Genomic DNA, 23,428 nt, shown 5'->3' on the forward strand with positions numbered 1-23,428 from the left:
AGTAAAAGTACAACAGATGAAAGCTTTTCATAATAGTGTGAGCAGGGGCGTGCAAATGGTTTTTGGGGGCGTTTGTGGATGATCAATTACATTGGAGTTAGGCCTACATCTGTTTCTCAGAATTATAAACATTAAGAAGTGTTTGTTTTTACTGGATTCTTGAAATATCCCCACAGCAATGTATTGTAAATTATTCACAACATGCACACAAACACAGTATTGTGTTTGTTTCATCATCGATCACTGACTGTCACGAGTCAAAAGAAGCTCTAAAAGTTCACGGCTGGTGCAGATCATGTGAAGAGCGAACCTGAAGTCACACGCGTGGTTCGCTCACAGATAAGTGATTATGTATGGCTAAACTAATAAATGTAGGTGATCTAAGCATTCCTGGAGTATGCTGGAATTTATTTTTGTTTTGTTTTTACATGATTGTGTATGAAAAATATAAATGATGGAAAGCAACATCAGTATAGACAACTAACTATTACAGTTGCCACACAAATTGAGCAATGGCATTGTCAATTTGTAGGACCCATCTTTGGAGGGAATTGTTGTTGTGCTGTTTTCTATCAGGGTGAAGAGTCCTTGAGGGTTATAGAAATGCCTCTAGAAATGCAGTAAGTGTTATTAAACAACCTTCTCGTCACTGGATATTTATATTTTTTTTAGAGTTCAGCTCTGTGACGCAAATGTATTCACAATACATGAGAAGGATGATCAAAGGTTAAGGTGAGATTAACAAACAGCACCTGAATATGATGTTTTGCAGTGATGCTGTGAGGGTTAGGTGTGCTCGTTGACTCCTTATTAAGAAAGGTTATGTTATTAGGAGTGTCGGTGGCTTAGTGGTAGAGCAGGCGCCCCATGTACAAGGCTGTTGCCGCAGCGGCCCAGGTTCAAGTCCAGCCTGCAGCCCTTTGCTGCATGTCTCTCCCTCTCTCTCTCCCCCCTTCACGCTTCACTGTCCTGTTGATTAAAGGCAAAACATGCCCAAAAAAAAGAAAGGTTATGTTATTAGATTTTGTGCAGAAAACAGTCCAAATTTACCACTTAGATTATATTTTTTAAAGGTTTAATATCCCTCTGATGATACAGCAAAGCCTTAATGTTAACACTGTTTAAATCTGAAGAAATTGGGTGTAATCATTTCCAAAAATCTTTTAAAAATTTGCCCTCCCATTGGTTACAGCTTTAATCTAAAGATGAAGACAAGCCACAGAAAGCTCAACAGCATGATTATAGACATTTTTAGGATGTTATCTGCCAATTAAATGGCTATTATCTGTAGTTCATAGATATGAGCCTCATAGATATGGGTCAGTAAGGGCCTGCTACACCTACTGGTAGGTTTAGTAGGCAGTCATCAGCACATTCAATGGCCATTATTAGGCTTCACTTTTACTTTACTTATGTTTAGGCACCAAAATAATGTGGTTAGGTTTAGAGAAAGATCATGGTTGGTTGTAAATATTAGTTTCACGTGGAGCTCAAACTGCAGTGTCCTAAGTGAAAATCCTGCATTTGACCCATCCACCACCCCTCCCTACATGTGGACTTCCTAGGACATGGAGGAAAGTCCCATGAAAGCCCTTTCTATCAGAAAGTTTCACTAACCCAAATCTAAGACACTTATCACCACTGATTATGGCCATTCCCTGGCCCGATAACAGCTAAACTGGCAGAATTTTTTTCTGTGTGTTGACAGTGTTAAAGAGCTGACAATGTTTTTAATAATGGAAATGCTGTTCTGAATCAGAAACACTGTATGGCATAAATAACACGATGACAGTGACATGTATGTTGGTGTATGCAGAGAGATGTATACTGTTTCAGACTCTATCTAACATAACAGTGCATTCAAAATGCAGATTTGAAGCCCATGCTGACAATGATAGTTAGATAGAAAATAGTAGTAAATTGTACATTTGTTCTTAAAATGGTCATTAACCTATTGGTAGCACACATAGATAACTGAGGCCATGTTCCTCATTAGCTTCCTGGCACTTAAACACTACTTTTTCTAATAAGGTTGAACAGCCATACCTATTTAAAGAGTCCATGGCTCATTTGCGCAATTATCAACCCATGATTACAACTTTCACCTGTTTCAACCCAGCTGTCCTCTCAAAAGCTAAAAGAGAGGAGATGTTCCAGGTCAGCAGTAAATTAGAGAGTGCATTACCCTAAAATCACAGAGGAGGGCGACTGTAACACACAGTGTGGTTATTAGGCAGTATGATGTGTCCCCTGGAAGAAAGATCATTATTGTGCTGTCGATGTAGATCAAAGTTGTGCAGCAGAAACCTTGGACATAAATACTGCACCCTGATCCAATTCCCACCCCTGTAGCTGCTACTGCCTGTTGAAGTAGAGACTAATTAAATAAGGGATATAATGTTTTGCCATAAAACATTAAAGTGCCTAACATTTAGATTAGCTCCACGTCATCCTAAATCAGCACTCTAACAGATGTCCAGCTTGCTCTGTTGTTTCTGCGTTGTCTCAGCTGCATGCAAGATGCATGGTTGTGCATAGGAGCACCAGATGTTTCACAGAGTGTCAGCTCAAACCTATGTGTGTGTCTGTGTGCTGATATATTCACAATGACATGTGATACCTCTCCTCAGAAAACTTATAAAGGGCTGCAGTCAGGAATGGGTTGTGTCCTTGTGAATACACACAGCACACACACCCGCATGTACAAGCTGTATCCAAATGGAGGCCAAAACTAGTCAAATATGTCTCTTTACTGTGGTTTCTGATCACACATGACAAAGACATTTAAAGAGTCTTTGGGTGAAAAATAGCTTGATGTGAGTTGCCTCATATTGCAGATTTAATACAGTGCACACACCCACATATATTGTCATGGGAGAACACAGTAATAACATGCATGCACTCATACCAACTGTTCTCACACTCACTATTTAGTTACAGACAAAAGGAGGTACTCCACTCTTTTCCCCCTCCTTCCTTCTCTCCACTGGTGTTACATGATGCCCCCTCCCTCTTCCCTCTCTCCTCTGCTATAAATTTCACCCTCTCTATTTGCTATTGAATCATAAATCATAAATTCCCTTCCTGTACCTTTCTCTCTCCCCATTGCTCCCCCTCTCTTTTTATTACACAATAGCCCAGACTTGATGTCAGAGGCCAGTCATGTTTAATGTGTGTGTGTAATATGTGTGTGTATCTCCTACCCCAGCCTTTCCTGTGGCCCTGGGTCCCCACCCCAGGCTTCACCGGTGAGTTTATCCAATGCCACTTACACGGACACATGCACACATACACACACTGGAACATACGACACACCCTCGCGTGCACACAAGCAGGAAGTTGCACGTTAGCACGTACTCCAAGATACAATATTGCCTTTATTATTTGCTGCACAAACTCAATATTCCTGCACGTTCAAGCGCTTATAGTCCGAGGTCCTGTTAACACTCACCACCGAGGTGCTGTTAACGTTCCAATAAGTAACAGGCCGACGGTATGTTCGAATTTAATAAGGTGAACGTGGAAATATATTCCTGCTATACATTTGTTCCAGAAAGCTTAAAGAAAACAAGGAGTCACAAAGTACATGCAGATATTTCTACTCCCCCTCTAATGGTTCCCCTGTGAGTTTTACACTCGCATGTTCAGACTCAGGGCCCCTCGTGTGCTTAACATGTTTGCTTTGAAAAAATGGTGCAAAAAGTCATGCAGCTCTTGTGCAAGACAATTTGTTTTACGAGAGGTTGCATAATTATTACCACTTTATAATTCACAATACTGGCGCAGGGTGAGTGGATCTGCAAATTCATGACCATCAGGCACTTCAATGGAAGAAAAGGGCAGAATAACATTTGTCCTAACTGCAGGTAATTGTGAACATTTCTCATTTTTCTTTAGCTTGACAGTTCATGCTTGACCTTCGGAAAATCTTATGGGTAGTTATTTGAGAATATTGATAGTACTCTGTCTTCACAATAGATATAAAGCTAGAGCCAGTTAACTTACCTTAAACTGGAAAATGTGGAAAAAAGCTACCCTGGATTTAAAAAGATGATCATACCAGCACCCCAAAAGCTCAGTAATAATGCATTATATCTAATCTGAAAAGCTGAAGTAAAAGCCCAACATATCCATCATAATTTTATGTTAAAGAAATAGTTCAGCATTTTGGGAATATATTTATTTGCTTTTATGCCAAGAGTTAGATGAGAAGACTGATTTTCCTATCATGTCTGAGGTTAAATATGAGGTAGTCTCGCTCACCAGACCTTTCTCAAGAAAAGAAATGTCTGGCTGGGCCGACTCTCACTTTAAGATTGGAGAAAAAAACGCCCCGGCTGCTTGTATTTCTTTCAACCAATCACAATCGTTCTGGGCGGTGCCACAGCAACGGTGCGCTTGCAAAAATATTGCCAGGGGGAAACAGGTTTTGGTGTAACATGCCCACAAAAATATCGCCTACAGGACACAAACCATGGCAGAAAAATGGCTACATCCCCGCAAGATCAAACACTGCAAAAGTTAGTAAAGGACGTGTTGAAAACTGCTACACAACCGGAGGTGGTAGGACGGGACTTCAGCGGGTGGCTCGTTCCGCCCAATGAGAGGCTGATCTATGCAGCAAACTTCTGCCCACTCAGACTAAATATGAGGCTACCGCCAACAGGTGGTTAGCAAAAAAATTTAAATGTGGCAGTGTGGACTCGAGTCACAAATTTGATGACTTTAGCTCAATTTGTCCTGTCCAATAGGCAAAAGCCATAAAAAATAATGTTTAAAAAAGAAAAAGACTTGCAACCTTACTCATACTTTAAGGCCAGTGCCTTGTGACTTCACATGGACTTCACCATTCGGACTTGAAAATTCTTACCTTCCACCAAGCCCAAAGTTGACCAAGCATTTTATTTAAAAGTTTGCCACAAATCAATTAATTTCCCTTTATTTGCCAGAAAGTGGACATTAGCCTTATTCCCCAAATCCACTTAACGTTAGTTTGAACCAATCTGATAGCGTCCAGTGAAGTTATGGGAGACAACCATGAAGAACCAACATGTTACTGAGTGCCATTTGGGAAAATGATAGCAAAGATATTTCTTTTCTCATACAAAAAAATATGTGGTGGTTAACAAAGACTAAATTGCAGTATGTATAATGTGTGGGTTAAAGACCAAGACGCAACAACTTTCAACTATGCTCAACATTTTAAGTAGCATTAGCACAGTGAATGGCTATTAATAAAGTTAGCAAGCTAATGCTTACTAACGTTAGCTTAACAGCTAAGTAACTTTTTATCAAATAAATGCAGATTTTAAAAAGCATTCATGATTTTTGTAAATACAGTATTGGCATTACATGTATTTAAGAGCACATTGTGACTTCTTTAGGACTCAAAACAAAGCCAGGCTAGCTATTTCACATTAGTTCAACTCTTTGTGTTAACCTAAGTAAGCTAGCCGCTGGCTGTAGCCTGTAGCTAGTGATACCAATGTTAGCATCTAACTCTCAGAAAAAAGGCAAATATTTACCAAAATGTTATACTATTGCTTTAGCACGTACTTACATAAATGTAATATGTTTCATCAACAGGATATAATCAACTTAACTGCCTTTTCAAAAAAGAAATTCCCAAAATTGTTTTGACTCTTTTGCATGAACACTATCTGGAGAGGAAGTAACAGGTTCTCATTCGGGCTGCGACTAAGATTGGGCTCTATTTAGAGGAGATGGAGGAAGAACATTATCTTACAGTGTGTGTCTGTGTTTGTGTGCACGCTTGCATGTGTATGTTATGGGTGTGTTTCCGTCACTCTAGGCCTTTCAGGGTCCCAGAGATAATGTGGAATTCATGGGAGGAATGCCGCACAGGGGTTCCTTCCTGTCACCTGACTCCATCACTTCCTGTGTTTGGCTTCCTGCGTCTGGACCTCTAAGGAGAAGGGTAGGACCACGACTCAGGATCTGTTTCAGAACTTGGGGTCTCTTGGGTGATGGAGGAGCTTGACTGTGCCCCCCGCTGGGTTAAGCAGGACGAATGCAGATAATGTCAAAACAAATGCCTAACATTATGAAAAGCCCACATCTGGTAACAAAGCTGTTGATATTCTTCTACCTGACTGCTGATTTTAGTCATTAGAAAATTAACTAGAGCAAATTAATGGAGGCAAGGGTTCAAATAAAATGGATTAAACAAAGAAAGATGCAAGAGAAAAGACAGGAGAATGGCCCATAAGGCGGAGAAAGGACAGATGTAGAACAATAAAAGAGGCAGTAAAGCGAACGAAAGACGGAGAAAGAGAGAGGTGATGGCAGGATCCATATGGGGCCTCTTGGTTTTTGGGCAGCAAGGGGAGACATGCCAGGTAATGGCTTCCAGACACACACACACACACACACACACACACACACACACACACACACACACACCCTAATTCGATTTGGAAATCTGACAGAACAAGGAGACTGAGTGTATGGAGATGTGTGTGTGTATATACCAGAGGCCTTTTCTTTCGACTCACTCAAGAGGTCTGACTTCCTCTGCCCGTTGGGAGTGGGGCCAGCTAGTCTCAGTGTGTGTGTGTTTGCAGGCACTGGGGGTTAATGTATGCTTTCAATCATGGCTCTAGTGGGGAGAAATCAGATCCCTGCAGCATCGATGTGGACCTCAAGATCCACACATACAAAATTACACACACACACACACACACACACACACACACACACACACACAGCAAAAGAAAACACATTTTGGGTAAGAGTGCAGCAAATGCATTTATCTACAGTTTAACTATTAAACTGAAATCTTGGCAAAAAAAGCAAAGAATTTGCATTTAAAAAAAATAGAGCAGTGAAATAAAGTTCATCATTTGTGTTAGGTTGACCGAATACACCTGGCTGCTTCCTGCTTTTGTCTGCAAAGTTAGAAAGTGTGCATAAAGGTTATGAAAAGGTTAAGGGAGCAGCTATAGTAACATGGAAAGTAAAGGGATAAAGACAAAGACGTGGAGGGAGACAAAGAAAGAAAAACAATTCAAACAAAGCAAAGGCATGTGAAGAGAATTTAATAGGGGAGGAGATGAAAAGAGGAGCAACGAGGAAGACAGGAAGCGATAATTAAACAGAGGAAGGACAGATATGGAGGAGTGGGAGGGGACAGAGAGGGCAAGATGACTTAACTGGGATTCACCGCCTGCTCAGGAATACTCCACCCTCACTCTCCAACACACACATACTACATTTTCCCAGTGAGGTAAATCCCCCAGCATTCCCCCCATATGTGCTGTCACAGCCCTCCCACTCCTGCAACTCGTGTGTGTATGTTTGTGTGTGAGTGTGTGTGTGTCACTACTTTTCTCTGACATTCCTGCGCAGAGCAGAGAGGCGGCAAGCTCGGCTGCAGAGAGACAGAACTACAAATCCAACTCAGAACTTCATTAGGAGAGGTGTGGATTTTCTTTGAGAAGAAAAGAAGAAAAATCGTTGTGATTCCAGTTTTGGGAAACCTGCCTGCGAGTCAGCTGGGAAGTCTTACATTTTGAACAAGGGATTTCTAGAGAGCATCCTCCTGTATCCAGTCACAGTTTCCTCCTGTTCTTCTCTACATCTTCCTCCCAGGAGACGGGCTCCAAACTTTGGATTGCAGAGTTTGGGAATATTTTTGGAGAGGCAAAAAAGGACAAGGGCATAGTGTTGCAGCAGCATACAAAGAGGTGAGTTAACACTCAGGGAAAAAAATTGCACGTAATAATTGTTTATGACGTGTAGCTCTTGTTCCTGTGGAGTTCAAATGCATTTTTATGAGCAGTTCTAGACAAAAGCATCCATCAAAATTTGTATTGTCTGCAGACTTTTAAGTTGTCTCTTAGTTTCTAAACTATAAACTCAATTGCATTGATAGTTCTGTTACAAACTGTCAGAGACAAAGATGATAATGAGCACTAATAAAGCCTGTCTTGCTGGTATATCTGCCATACTACAAAGTGAGAGAGCTCTATTGGTAATTGTGCATTGAAGTGAAGTGTGTTGCACAATCCGTCCGTAATGTAACGTCTCAAGGGAGTCAGAGTTGCTTGTCCTGCTTATCCCCTGCTAGACTTAGGTCGTGCGCCTGAGAAACAGAGAGAGAAGAAAAGACTTGTGGGGCACAGGTAGTTTAAATCGTCCACTGCACATTGATTACAAAGAGATGATGGGATGAAAGAGGAAAAAGGAGGAAGAAGAAAAAAAGTATGTGCAGCAGAGATGAGTTTCATTGTCTCTCTGTTTTTATCATCAAATAGCGAGGACAGACGCTGGCCAGTGATGCACACATGCACGTTCAAATGTTTCAGGCACATGCTTGAATAAATGCACGCAGATGTTGCATGCATGTACGCAAAGAAGGGATGTCAAACTAACGTACGGTCTCTTTCTCTCTCTCACTTTCTCAATCACAAACACACACACGCTCACAGAAAGAGACTTAAACAAACACAGCTTTGTTTGATTGCGCTCATCTGTTTAGTTTGCTCTTGGCTCAGATCACAGACTGATCCAATGATTCCCAGCAGCGCTGCAATACAACACACACACACACACACACAACTGCACAATACTGCATACACACACTCATATATACAGTTGAAACAGTAGATACATGCCATGTCTTTCTCTCATGTTTCAGGCAAATACATTTTGCTATTCTCTCGTCCTCCATAACAGATTTTTTTGTCACATCCACTTTTCCTGTGCACAACACTCATCAGCTTAATTAAAACAGATTCTCTTACTTGTCCATTCTCACATCATGGTCATATAGCATTTACATATATTTGGTATTTAATTGGCAGACATTCTGATTCATAAATGTACACCTGAAAGCCTCCTAGAGGTTATGGTATATAGTATATAGTATAGGCAGTTACAGTAGCAGCTGGGAGCTAGAAGTTCAAGTGTGCTGCAATAGTTGGGGTGTGTCTTCTTCACTTCCTCCTTGGCTGAAAAATATCTTTAGCGTGTCCAAAATTTCTCCCAGTTCACTAGCAAGTGCACTGTATTTATTTTTACACTATTGTATCTGGAAGCCATAAAGCAGAAAGTTCCTCATGAATAAATTTATATGCATTATGTTTGTGTGTTTCTCCGTAGGCCCTGGCTCCTGTAAAGATGGCTGACGTGGTGCAGCCAGACCCCGACAGCTTGCAGATACCCGGTGAGACGCACATACAGTACTGTACAGTTTATACACAGGCTTCATTACCATGGCAACCTGGTCAAAATGACTCACTTCTCTCTCCCTCTTTATCTTCTGGAGCGCGAACACGCTGACCTTTCCATGTCCCTCTCCCACTCGGGAATATTACTCACATCACATTCCAGTGACATTCCACTCATTGCAGTTCATTAGAAATGTCCACTCTCACATCCAGAGAGCTTCGGGTCAAGTGCATGAAAAATAAGGTGTTGTCTGCATATGTGCATGTATGCTGGCATCAGCAGTTGATGACAGTCCAATAATGTCTCTTTCCTTGTGATAAGAGAGTTTTCACATGGCTGCATATCACTTCAAACACAGATCTTTTTGGCTTGTCTGTCCATTTTCCGGTGGAGTACGTGTGGCGCTTTTCCAATGTTGAAACTTGTCTATAATGAGATTTTAATAGGTAGCCACCACTGCGTGTAGTTACATTTCTCTTTCCCTTCTTCTCCACTAATTCCCAGGTGATAATTTATCAGCCCCTTCATCGCCTGCCACAGCTAGGAATGACTGCAGCATCACACCCCTCACTCCCTCCCCCTCCCCGGTAACTATGCACACACACACACACACACACACATTCACCACAGACACTCCTACACACCCTTTCCACTTACTTATTTTCTTTATATAAAGCTGCTAAACACGACCTGTAAACCCACATCCACTTCTCACTGTTATTAGTGGTTTATAATAACACTTAACTCTGAGATTAAAGTGAAGTGTAGACTTAAAGCAAGTACGCAGTGAAGACTACAATCTGTGTTGAAGAAATATCCACACTTTGGCACTAAAGGAGTAGAGGAGAGAAGATTTCCAAGCCTGCTAATTCTACGCTGTTTCCACTCATAGAAAGTAGTTATCACTGAAATGTAAGAATCACTTATTTTAAGTCCCACCCATGCTTCCCCTGAGAGTCAGAGCCATGTTTGCAGCTCTGTGAGGCCGTACTTAAGCACGGCGGTGATTTGTGCTAAAAGTTAGCATGCTTAAAGTGACATGCTGATGTTTAGCAGGTATGCTTTTCATGTTCTTAGCTCAGCAAGTTAACATGCTTATATTGTCTATTCAGCAATAAACAGCTGAGGGTAAAAGGAATATCAGTCATAAAGCAGAATATACTCTAGGACAAATTAAATTTTTGACCTGATGACGGTGCTAGAAGTTCAACATACCTCATACAATGGTATGATAAATATGATATCTTGTGAAAATGCACAATGGTTCCTATGCTATCTAACAAATAAGCACCTCACCTATTACGGCGTCACATTACGTACTTATGTGAAGTTACACAGGTAAGTTAGTCAAGTAAAGGTACTTGGGTCAAGTTTTGGAAAGTTCATTTATGTAGGTTAGGTTAAGGAAAAGAAATGGGGCGTCGGTGGCGTTGCCTCGCTGCAGCAGCCGCAGGTTAGGGTCCGGCTTGCGGTTCTTTGCTGCATGTCGGTCCCCACTCTCTCTCTGTCTCCCCATTTCACTCTCTGTCCTGTCATTAAAGGGAAAAAAAAAAAGCCCACAAAAAAATCTAAAAAAAAAAAAAAAAAGGAAAAGAAACATGTTTTGTACTTACGGTAAAGTTATATACTTAACGTAAAGATATGTAGGTTAGGTTTAGGCGTTGTCACACTACATACTTAACGTAAAATTAGATAGGTTAGGTTTAGGCAAGTAAAGTTACGGAGTGTAGGTTTAGGAAAAGAAACATGGTGATGACCTACCTTAAAATGACTCAAAGTTCACTTGGTTTCACACGGGACATGAACACTAGTCTCCTGGGAGGAAGTCCTTTGTTTGACACAACCACGACCCGAACCTACCTCTGCGAAATTTCACTTTTAATACTACTCCCCTTTGTATTCTCTTCAGCACATATGTCGCATGATTGGAGCCTTCTTGATTATGTGGGTTACACATGAAGTCTGGTGTATTGCTTTGTACAGTGCATGAAAACAGGTTAAAAATAATCAATCATCACCACTATGTGGGCTACAATTCAGACTGAGGGAGACATGAGTTTCTGCACCAATTTTCATGACAATCTATCCAATAGGAGTGATTATGGGGAGTCGTTCTCCCATCAGTATCAGCTACAACTCACACTAATCTTCCTCTCTCTCAGAGGGTGGAGGTCAGACCCAGGATGTCCTGTCCGTTCTCGGTTGTCGTGGCAATAGACTTTGGGACGACCTCGAGTGGCTACGCGTTCAGCTTCACACAGGACTCTGAAGCCATACACATGATGAAGTAAGAGTCTGCAACTATTGTCTTCAGTTCTATTCTATTATTTTCTACCCTTGACCTGACTCTACCTTTTTCCTCCAATCTATGAAGACGCTGGGAGGGCGGCGATCCAGGGGTGGCCAATCAGAAGAGCCCGACGTGTCTGCTGCTGACTCCTGATTTGCGGTTCCACAGTTTTGGGTTTGCGGCCCGGGACTTCTACCACGACCTGGACCCAGAGGAGGCCCGGCACTGGCTCTACTTTGATAAGTTCAAGATGAAGATCCACAGCACAAGTGTAAGAGGGATCAGGATGGGAAAGGTGGAGTAGACAGGAAGTGGGGACAAAAAGCCAATTTTACATAATACATACAAACTTAAAGGGTCAGTTTTATACATCTGGATCAGGTTGCATTGTGGGTAGTGTAGGATCCAGTGTTTTTGGAACTAGAACAATACAAAGGATCAAAAATCAGGATATCTTGGCTTCTGCTGCTTTCGTTTTGACCATTGTCTTTAGAAACTCTCTCACAAGTCTCCCAACTTTAAGAAAGTACAGTGTAAAATGAAGTATCCCCTTTAAGGCTTTAAGCATCAGCAAGACAACTTGCTTTTGCCATAGTGTTTCAGCTGTTAAAGCTGTGTTTGCTACAGGACCTCACCATGGAGACGGAGCTGGAGGCGGTCAACGGTCGGAGGGTCAGGGCCATTGAGGTGTTTGGTCACGCTCTGCGCTTCTTCAGGGAACATGCTCTAAAGGTGCACTTTAAAGCCACAGTTTATGATTGCAGTATAGTGCCTCTTGGTGGACATCTCTATACAGTGTTCACATATACGTGTGTGATTTTTATTAATATGGTTTATATGTATAGACCTTCACTTTGCAAACCAAAGTTGCTGCACTGTAGCTCATAAAGTGAGTATGATTTTGAGTGTTTTACCAAAGAAAGTGTTTCTCTGATTTTTTTTTTGTTTTAGGAGGTGAAGGATCAGTCATCATCAGTGCTGGAGGGAGAGGAGATCAGATGGGTAATCACTGTCCCTGCTGTGTGGAGACAACCTGCCAAACAGTTTATGAGAGAGGCTGCATACCTGGTAGGAACACAAACTATTCTGCAATTAAAAGAAGACATTACCTAAGTCTAGGAGGGTTTATGTTTAATACATGTTTAATACATCAATACATACATACATCCACTTACATTATGTATACAACTCAAGTCTTCTAGATACATACACATGTGCACACACACGTAGGGAATGATGGTAGACTGTGTGTATGTGTGTGTGTGTGTGTGTGTGTGTGTGTGACAGAGAAAGAGGAAGAACAACAGGGAGATGGAAAGAAAGGCAGTGTATGAAGCATGAGATAAAGCCTGCCCAATTAATGTTCCCATGGAAGATCCACACACACACGTACACACACATAGAGATCATCACGCTGCACTTTTGCCTCTATCCTCCCTGTGTATCTTCCCACCAATACACACACACCATACGTGTCACAATGACTTGTAGGAAGTGTGCGTACATGGACAGGAATGTAGGGGGTCCTATCACAATACACATCACTGAGAGTGGACTCACACATGTGTGCTTGGGCAGTACATATGCAGTGGTCCATGGGAAAAACTGTGTCAACCTTTTACTTGAATGTCAACGCTTTCCTGATTCCTGTTCTCTCTCTGTTCAATGTTCTCATTTTTACACACACACACACGTGAATTTGTTCACCAGTATCTCTCATCTGCCCTTCACTCACCACGGTACATAAATAAATAGCCTAATGCATACGCACTCAAATGCAACACTGACATATACGCACACACACCCTGCGCTGGCTCCCGGCTTGAGGCCGTCGGGGTGTGTGTGCTTCCTGCTGGTGATGATGTCATCACAAGTGAACAATGAGGGAGACCGGCGTACAAACACAGGAAGTGGTGTCCAGACCCCCGCCCTGCATACACACACATCATTCCAGCCACTCAACTTTACACCCAATACATCAAGGCTAATGCTTATATACCAGCTCTCCTCTCCTAATGGCACTCAGTGTATGTATAAACAGACCAAAGCAGTGTCTACATGCATGTCTAAAAGCATGGTGGATTTTTGAGAACTGCTTTTTTCAGTACAAGTATGTCTCTCTCTTTTCTTTCTCTTGCTCAGTCCCCAGATATCTCAATACAATCAAGAGCTTTGCGGGATAATAAAATTCTGCTCGTAAATTTTTCTCTCCCTCTCTGTCGGTCTTTTCTCCTCCAGGCTGGTCTGGTGTCTCCAGACTGTCCTGAGCAGCTCCTTATCGCTCTGGAACCTGAAGCAGCGTCAATTTACTGCCGTAAGCTCCGCCTCCACCAGGTGCTTGACCTGAGCTTGCAACCAATCACAAATGGCTTTGATCCGGAGGGGTCGCGGCCCTTCGACTCAAGCTTCAGACAAGGTAGTGAAGAGAGAGTTTGGGTCGATGTGTGTGTGTGTGTGTCTTCGTGTAGACTTTGTCATTAGCATAAGCATGAAACCACACTGTGTTCCTGGAAATGTTGTTGTTGGGTTTCACTCGGGGATTGTGGTCTATGCAAAGGACGAAGTGGGTTTGTGTGTGTGAGAGAAGGAGATCTGACTTCAGATACTACTTGCGGTTTTCCCTCAGATGACTTTGCAGTTGTTTATGTGTGTCTGTGTGTTTGTGGATGGGGGGGGGGGCACACTTACAAATGACCCTGGAGACGCCATATGTGTCACGCACAGTGGACAAACTACTTTTGATATGAAAACATTTTTCTAGATGGTGACGTTTTCTGTATCTTTTATGTTTGTGTAAATCTGGCTTTTCAGTTCACTATTGCGAAGTGGGAGAAGTTATTTCGGGCATCCAGGGTTTATTTTCTGCAAAAACAATAATAGCTGCCTGGCAGAGGGAGCATAGTTTGGGCATGTAACTTTACTGGTTGAATCAATCAGTCAACAGAGGAGCTGTGTTCCAAAATCTGGTTCTTTCACCAGAAAAGTCAAAGGTACAAACCTATGTACATAAAAACGTCAGGAGAGAACATAACTATGACTCCAACAGTGAAATGGGCTTGAAAGTTTGTTGCATGTGCAACTTAAGGTGAGACTCATTTTGCTTATTTGCTGATGCCTTGATTTGAGCATCTGACTGGTTTTGTTGATTTGGTTGAAGTTGATTTGGCAAGTAGACAGTTCCCCTTTTGCATATTCAGAAGATGCCATTCATTTGAGGTTGAGTCTCTGGCCATCCAAATAATGTAATTTTAATATTCACTCACTTTTTAGCTCTGTTTTCGTCCTCGCTCTTAAGGGAAATGTCTGGCTCATTAGATGCTAAATGCTCTAATCTGTATGTTACCTGTCTGTCATTTGGTGCTGGGCAGGTTGTCAGAGCTTATTTGCCTACAGAAAATAGTAGCCTATTGAGCATGAAATTTACGCTGATGAGAACAGTGAGAGTGAACCAAAACAGTTAGGTTCCAGGCCAGACACCAAAACAATAATGAAAGATGCTAAAACTCTCCATAGAGCTGCAGAGCTGGGTGATAATTCTCTGTGCGTTTGGGTGTCAAGAGAGTTTTTTAAAGACCTCCTCTAGTGAAAAATCAATGTCCATTTTATATTCTACAAAACATATCATGAGCAAAATAAGCAGTCGATGCCATGGCTGAGCATTTCCACCTCAGAACGACAGTATACCAATACCTCAGAAACACGGATTCTGACTTCCAGGGCTTGTTACATCACAAACCAAAGGAACCGGTCCTCTGAACTAGTACAGTTAGGCTTTCCATATCATTAGCATAACGCTACAGCAAAACAAGGGGTATCAGAGGAGAAGTAGGTATAGCTACGTACTGGTATTTTGCAAGTTACATTTCCCTTTCGCCTAAACTTATCAGAGCTCACGATTGGGAACAAGGTTTATCTAACATTAGCAACATATTATTAGCTGTTTGATAACATAGTCAAGTTTAAGAATCACTTTATCTGCTGTTAACAAGCAGAGGTTTGTGTGTTTGACGAGCAGAGTCAAAGCAGGTTCACTAAAGCTGCAGGGAAGTGTGTGAGGATGAAGCTAATATGCATATTCATAGATCTGCGCAATGTACGCGTACAAAATGAGGCCAAGGTGAAGAGTTGCATCTTAGCCATTTTAAAGCATTTAGGGATATAAATATGTAAATGTGTAGTTTTGATGAACAGAGATGAATTTATTCAAATGCCTGGAGAGGAGTTTTACATTACACATAGTCATTTGACCCACTGTTGATAGAAATGTATTGAATAGTGCAGCTTTAAAAGAAAACTTTACAATCCAAATTTACAGTGAGGAGAAATTCTTCCACAACAATCAACTCTTTTCACTTTGCAACCCTATACCATCCCAATCAAAATACAAGGACAAAGGTGACTACTTTTAAAAGAAAGCGTAGTTGTTGACTGTGCGAAAACATGGCCGTCATATTGTCACAACTCTACATTAAAGCTGCATTGAAAACATTTGTGTTTGCAACAGCTACAGGAAAATACTACTAAAACACAGCAAAGGAACAAAGAGCGATTTCAGGCCGGGGAAAAAGGAGACTGATGTATAATTCAGGGAACGAACATGCCGTCCAAAATCCCCTGCACAGGCCCACTTATACATATGCAGTCAGTGACACACACACGCACACAAAGAACATTCACACGCACAACGACACACACTAAACACAGGATATTGTAATTGGAACAAGGTGCAGCGAGACTATGATCTCACCCCCTCCCGGCCTGTCATTCTCCCTCTCCTTCGCTCACATTCATTTTTCTTTCTTTTCCCTCTGTCGTTCTAGCATTTCCTCCCCCTCTAACTTTCTTTTGCCAGGTTGTACACTCTGCAAGGACTCTGCAGACACACAGAAAGCTGCATAAACAGACATAACAGTACTTCCACACACACACAAACACACACGCTTGGCATCACGGTCATGGTTTTTACTATCTTTAGCTTTTATTCCACCTCATTTCGTCTCCAAAGATAGCACAGGGGAGTCATTAGTGCACGCGCGCACACACACACACACACACACACACACGCACACACACACACACACACAAATACACACATACATTTTCTTTTCTGCTGTTTCATGTAAATGGTTTCCAGACTTGCATTTCATCCATCACCCCCATACAAAGATACACACACACACACACACACACACACACACACACAGACGCACATACATTACCTCCTGCGTCATCCAGTCTTAAAACAACTGTAAGAGTATTTGCTTTAAAGACAATGTAGTCATTGTTTTTCTTTCCTTCTTTCTTTCTTTCTTTCTTTCTTTCTTTCTTTCTTTCCTTATCCTGCCACAAATCTCCTTTACCTTGCTCTTATTCTAATTATCGTGGTGTGTAGTACTCATGGGGTTTGAGGGAACCTAGTAAAAACCACTTTTACCTAAATTATACAAACACTTCACTCCAGGCTGTCAAACCTGTTACAACACACTCATACACTTAAACATCAAGACCACAACCCTTTCAAAGAGTTTGGGTTTTTAAACACGAGAGACAAAAATTTTTACCTCCACCATCCTCCTTTCGCTTCTTTGATCTGCAGTTATTTCTCATCTTAAAGCCATTATGTTTCACTTTATGCGTTCACTTGCATTTATGGGGGAGTACGAGTGTATCTGCTCTGTCAAACGGGATGTCAGGTGTTTTGTATTTCTGTCAGCTGTGTTTGAGTGTGTTCTGTTTTTGTTGGCCTCCGTCCATACTTTTAACCTGTCAGTCAAGCGGTTTGCATGTTGAGAGTGAAGAGGAAAGCTGAAATCTGAGAGTGTTTCCAACAAATTGTTTCTGTCATGCAAAAACACTGTGACTCTCATTTTGGTGTGTTTTTCTTTTTTTTCCTTCAATAGAAAGACTTTTAACTACTCAATGCATAAATGTCATGACCTCCAGGGTAACAAAACTTCTAAACTAAATTAAAGCTAAATTAACATTCATCCTCATCAGGGTTTTGCAGTGAGCATTAGTTAAACACAAGCTAAAGTGTCTGACCCTGCAGCACGTTTATACAGACATACTAAAAAATGTGCAAATGCTGGAAAAGCAGTGTACTGTGGTCGAAGGGGGTGATGACTCTCTGGGCCCACAGCTGGAGAGAGTCCATAAAAATTCTTGTCCAATTGTTGTATTTTGAAAAGGGGGGCCCAGAGCAATATTTCAGGGGGACTACAGCTCTTACTTGTGCCCCTGGGACATAGAGGTCCTTGCTGTGCCCCTAAACAGGAGAACTTTGCTTTTTTTTTTGGCTTTTTTACAATGTTTAAACATTATTTTTTGCTTCACTGTGACTTTTTGAACTTATTCTATGACATGAATACTTTCATTCAAGTGCGTGTGCAACTGAGATGAAATCCAAATATCAAAGGTATAAAAACTGAATTATGTCTTATGTTTGTTGCAGCGAGGGAGCAGCTGAGGCGATCCAGACACAGCAGGACCTTCCTGGTAGAGAGTGGAACCGGAGAGCTGTGGTCAGAGCTGCAGACTGGTGAGACTCTGTGTTCATGTTCGTGTGTGTGTGTGTGTGTGTGTGTGTGTGTGTAAGAGAGAAAGACAGACCCCACATGTCGGAGATATTGATGATATTGACTTTTAACCCCAGTTGGCTCACAAAGAGAAGCACACACACCTTCTCATTTCTACTAACCCTCAGTTTTCGGTACTGCATTCACTGTGTTCTTTTCAATTTCAGCGCGATAATAGCTTTCACATTTTACCTACTATATCTGCACTGTTTGGGGACTGAGGATTTGAAAATTAAGTCCTAGTATTTTGAGAAAAAAAGTCTAAATATTTTAAGAATAAAGTCAGAATTTAAGAATGTGATAATTTTGCAAAAAGTGTTTAATATTATAAAAATAAAATCCTAATACTTTCTATAAAGTGCCAAGAAACAACTGGTCTGTCACTTTAAACTACCAAACACAGCTGTACTGACAGCCCCTGAGTGTACAACCCACAGTGTCCAGTTTTGCCTAAGATAATAAAATCCTGTGCTTGGAGAGTTAAACTCACCCAGTTCTGTGGCTTTTACACACAGCCTTTTCTCTCTGTTGAGCCATGACAACAATCTGAAGAGCCACGCGCCCCTGCTGACCCCTTCTGCTCCCTTTCCTGTCCACACACACACTCACACACAGGAAGGACCCAGCCCATGGGACTCTGTGCATCTGCACTGTAAATAAACCAGAGGAATAGAAACTCTGATTTGTCCTCCTCCTCTTGCATTTTCTTCTCTCATCCTTCCCTCACATTCTTCATTTGTTGTTGATTTTTGTTGCTCGCACTTTTTCTCTCTCTCACTCACTAATTCGTGTTCAGGGTGTGGTCTGCTAAACTCAGGGTAACGAAGCCGAAACCAGCTCTTATCGCTGGATGTATCATAAACACACACGCTCGCAGTGGGAGCGCAGCAATCCCAGATGCCTGAGGGTTGTTTATGTTTGAGAGTCCGCTGGTTGAAGAGTTTCAGGGGAAACACACACACACACACACACACACACACACACACACACACACACACACATTAGAAACATGACATTTAGACATTCCACACAAATGAAGACACATTATCATCCGCAATTTCCTCCTACAAATTTATGAGAAACATCATGTTCTTAAAGTGCCATGTGAAATATTTCCTGGCTCTTAAATCAAACTGATAAGTAAGTCTTCAAAAATAACAGATTTTATGAAAATGCTTAACGTTCCCAGAACACTGCAGGTATTAAAACTGTGTGCGCTCTTTGTGTAGGTGACAGGTACATTGTTGCAGACTGCGGAGGCGGAACAGTTGACCTGACTGTCCATCAGATTGAGCAGCCACAGGGAACACTTAAAGAGCTCTACAAAGCTTCAGGTACAAACTTTCTCAATCTGCTGAAACACACACACACACACACACACACACACACACACACACACACACACACAAAAATCCTACAGTTTCCAAAGCTGTAGTTTTTCTTCCAGGCGGTCCTTACGGTGCGGTCGGAGTAGACCTGGCCTTCGAAGCCATGCTGTGCCAGATCTTCGGTGAGGACTTCATCCAGAGCTTCAAAGCCAAGCGGCCGGCGGCCTGGGTGGACCTCACCATCGCATTTGAGGCAAGGAAGCGGACGGCGGCACCGGGCAGGGCCAACGCCCTCAACATCTCCCTGCCCTTCTCTTTCATCGACTACTATAAGAGACACAGGGGGCAGAGTGTGGAGGCCGCCCTGAGGAGGAGCAAGTGAGTGTTTGCTGGGAGAGGTGTGTGTGTATACTGTATGAGTGTGTGAGCCGTTCAATTAAACAATGTATTGATTTATCTGTAACATTAAAGATGAAAACTCTCCTCTGTGTTTGTGTGTGTGCCAGTATGAACATAGTGAAGTGGTCGTCCCAGGGGATGCTGCGGCTGACACAGGAAGCCATGAACGAGCTCTTCCAGCCCACCATCAGCAATATTGTCAAACACATTGGTGAGAAACATACAAAGACATGTGTACAGATTAGTGGAGCAGAGAATGGATTTTCATTGACCGAACGGCAACCTCTGGGGCTGAAAAATGAAGCGCAAGTGCCGAAAACTGCAATGCCTCAAACGGCCACTTTGAGGCTGGCTCCAAAAGGCAACCAAGAGCTTAGAATGAGGTCACTTCCGATATGACCATATTCCAATACAACAAGGTGTAAAAACCAAGACGTTGTTAGCATTAGCAGTTCCAGTGAGGTTAGCCACTGTTAGCAAAATCAGTTGATATCAACGCATTATGTAGTGCTTACAAACACAGCAACATGTTCACAGATAGAAGTTGGACAGGACGTTGTGTACGACTGTTTTAACGAGACACAAATGAGGCTGAAGTGCTAATGAACAGAATAGCACTGCAACTTTTACTACTGTTGATGCTCAGAGTAGCCATCTTGGATTTTGAGTTCAGGGTTGGTGAGGTTCCTCCAACTTTCTGAGTTGGAAATCTGACATCAGGGGGCGATCCAGCTGAAACATCGAATGGGAAGTCAGAAACTTCCCAGTACAAAAGGAACACACCATAAAATGCCCAGCTTATCTCTATCTCTATCTTTTAACTCATCCATTAAGATTTTTATTGAGGCTTAACGTTACATATCATTACAGGCGTGGCCGCTTTAAGTGACAGACTGTCTGCAAGGCGTCACCTCAGGCTCTCAGTCAGATCCACAGTCAACTCAGGTCACTTCTGGTTTCAAACTTCCAAAATGGCAACAGCCAAAATGCCAACCTCGAGGCTTCAAATTGGGACTCCACAAACCAATGGGTGACATCACGTTGGCTACATCCATTATTTTTATACAGTCTATGGTTTTGACTCTCTCACATTGCCCAAACCTCTGACCTCACAGCATGATGCCAAAACTTTCCATTAAGAGAGCTACTTATGGGTGGTGTGAATCTAAATGGTACAAAAGGGCAAAAAAATACAACTTGGTGCTTTTCAAGTATAGCTCATACCAAGCAAAACAAACTGTAACCTTTTTCTAGGTGATGGTGACCTCACTGTTTGTTTTTTAAGCCTTGTTAAGACCACACTAAAGCAGAAATGTGGAGAGTGTCTGTTTTTAATCAGCCACATGCCAGTGGGGACTGGTTTTGTAGAGTCTGGCTTAGCTGGCATTTGTTGGATAACCAAAAGACAGAGGGTGGATGTATGAAACATCCAGCAGTAGCACACAGACAAACATACTTTGCTTATACACTCCATGAGATAAAATTATCCGATCATCCCTCTTTTTTTTCGCTGACAGAGGAGCTGATGGCAAAGCCAGAGGTCAGCGGGGTGCGTTTCCTCTTCCTGGTTGGTGGCTTTGCAGAGTCGCCCATGCTGCAGAAAGCAGTCCAGAGAGCACTCGGGCGGACGTGTCGCATCATCATCCCCCATGATGTCGGACTGACCATACTGAAAGGTGCTGTGCTCTTCGGGCTGGATCCCACTGTGGTGAGTGCTTAGGAACATCCGTTCCGTACTGGAGCAGCTCTTTGAAACATTCTAACAACCTCTCTCTCACAGGTCAGAGTGCGTCGATGCCCCCTGATCTACGGTGTTGGCGTCTTGAACCGGTTCGTGGAAGGACGCCACCCTCGTGACAAACTCCTCATCAAGGATGGTCGCGAGTGGTGCACCGACATCCTCGACCGCTTCGTCTGCGTGGACCAGTCAGTGGCTCTGGGTGAGGTAGTAAGGCGGAGCTACACACCTGCTCGTCTGGGCCAGCGGAAGATCATCATCAACATCTACTGCAGCGCGATGGACGACGTCACATACATCTCCGACCCTGGAGTCAGGAAGTGTGGGACGATAACTTTGGACCTACCAGAACCGTTACCAGTACCAGGAGCAGTGGGAGGGGCAGTGGGAGGAGTAGTCCCAGAGCGAAGAGAGATCAGAACGACCATGCAGTTTGGGGACACAGAGATCAAAGTCACAGCCGTTGACGTCATGTCTAACCGCTCTGTCCGGGCTTCCATAGACTTCCTGTCTAACTGAGGAGGAGCAGGAAGTGGGGACAAGGATCAGAAATCACACAAAAAAAACTGATTCTAGGGATGATAGATGTAGAGAAAGCGGTACTTTGGGAGTGGGCCACTTTTTTTTTTTTTCTTTTTTTTTTAGACTTTGCATTCTAAGAAGAAACTCACATCCTGTCATTCAGACATTTAGGCTCTACATTATTCATTAGAGTAGAAAAAGATCACAAGAGGAACATTTTTCTCCAGCCTTCTGGAGTACATACCCCATCAAAAAAGTGTTTCCTCAACTGAAGGGTAGGGCGCCCTCTTTGGACAAAAAAAGAAAAAGGTCCGGCCTCTAGATTGAGTGGCATATGTCATGTTACACCATGTAATGCTCTCACAGGCATTTCCTTCCCAGAACATGTTCAGTGGAAAACTTGTATGGACTCTTTACAAGCTAATGCAAGCTGGGTACAGATCCCTGCTGCAACAGATACCTTCTATTAATGCAACCTGTCCAAGGTTTCAACTTTTGCATCATACTACCTAGTTATTATTCATCTAAATTGCTCAATATGAATTCTGTTCCCTCATATGATGAATTACACAAAGATATCTCACAAGTTCTGGTCCGATACCTCATTTAAATTCTATCTCACTCTCCATTTATGAGATATTGATATAACTACCTGGACTGCGGCTATGTTTCTCTAATGACTGTGATTGTGCGTGACCTAGTGGTCAAAGGGCAGAACTACAAGCAGAAAATCATGGATGCATCAAACACACCTGAAGATCCTTCACTAGGAAAGACTGTGACATCATTGCAGAGTTTGCATGTTTCTCATGAAGTACGTCACCACTCTCATTCAGGTGTAGTGTTTGCTATGTGTGGTGTTTAACACCTCAGGACAATTTTTCCCACAGGTTAAATGTGGGAAAAGAAGATGGTATCAAATATCGGTATTTTTTTTAGATATTGTATCACTAAGAAATTCCTGTATCATGACAACACTGCAGTCTTCACTAGACGTTACAACAGGTCCATACATCTGAGCTATCACCATGGCAACTGAGTTATCTCCATCACCTGAGGGAGACAGGCTAGTTGCAGTTAAAAGCTATAAAAGCTATATTTTGTCTGTCTGTCTGTCTGGTAATTTTATAAGTGAATGAGCTCCTGCAGGGGTTTTAACTTTGCCACCTTAACATACTGTGTTACATTACTGCCAATCTTTTTATGTTGTGTATGCTGTAATAAACTGTATTCATGTCTACGTCTACCACTGTACCATGTACAACACTTTAACCCAACCTTACTTTCTTACTGTGCAAGCTGCAAAATGCTACAAAGCATCATCCTTACATTATCCTAATTTTATGATCCATGGCCTTACATTTTACATTAAAATAAAAACTAT

The 23,428-nt window shown here is 42.2% G+C and overlaps 1 protein-coding gene across 3 annotated transcripts; it reads left to right on the top strand.

Annotated features, from left to right (window-relative positions):
- The first annotated feature begins 3,808 nt into the window (after window positions 1-3,808).
- hspa12b (heat shock protein 12B) lies at window positions 3,809-23,284 on the top strand. 3 transcript variants are annotated; one of them, XM_050066789.1, is made up of 16 exons: window positions 3,809-3,866; window positions 5,813-5,938; window positions 7,369-7,706; window positions 9,124-9,187; window positions 9,697-9,779; window positions 11,355-11,479; window positions 11,567-11,753; window positions 12,110-12,214; window positions 12,434-12,550; window positions 13,721-13,898; window positions 17,934-18,020; window positions 19,287-19,391; window positions 19,505-19,763; window positions 19,892-19,995; window positions 21,302-21,492; window positions 21,565-23,284. In XM_050066789.1, the coding sequence occupies exons 4-16, from the start codon at window positions 9,142-9,144 to the stop codon at window positions 22,039-22,041; spliced, it is 2,064 nt and encodes a 687-aa protein (XP_049922746.1). In that variant the 5' UTR covers window positions 3,809-3,866; window positions 5,813-5,938; window positions 7,369-7,706; window positions 9,124-9,141; the 3' UTR covers window positions 22,042-23,284. The 3 variants fall into 3 exon arrangements, with proteins under 3 accessions (XP_049922746.1, XP_049922747.1, XP_049922745.1); XM_050066790.1 differs by lacking the exons at window positions 3,809-3,866; window positions 5,813-5,938 and adding an exon at window positions 6,341-6,359; XM_050066788.1 differs by lacking the exons at window positions 3,809-3,866; window positions 5,813-5,938 and having other exon boundaries at window positions 7,002-7,706.
- Window positions 23,285-23,428: the final 144 nt, after the last annotated feature.

Source organism: Epinephelus moara, chromosome 17 (assembly GCF_006386435.1).
Source record: "Epinephelus moara isolate mb chromosome 17, YSFRI_EMoa_1.0, whole genome shotgun sequence".
Classification (NCBI taxonomy): Eukaryota; Metazoa; Chordata; class Actinopteri; order Perciformes; family Serranidae; genus Epinephelus; species Epinephelus moara.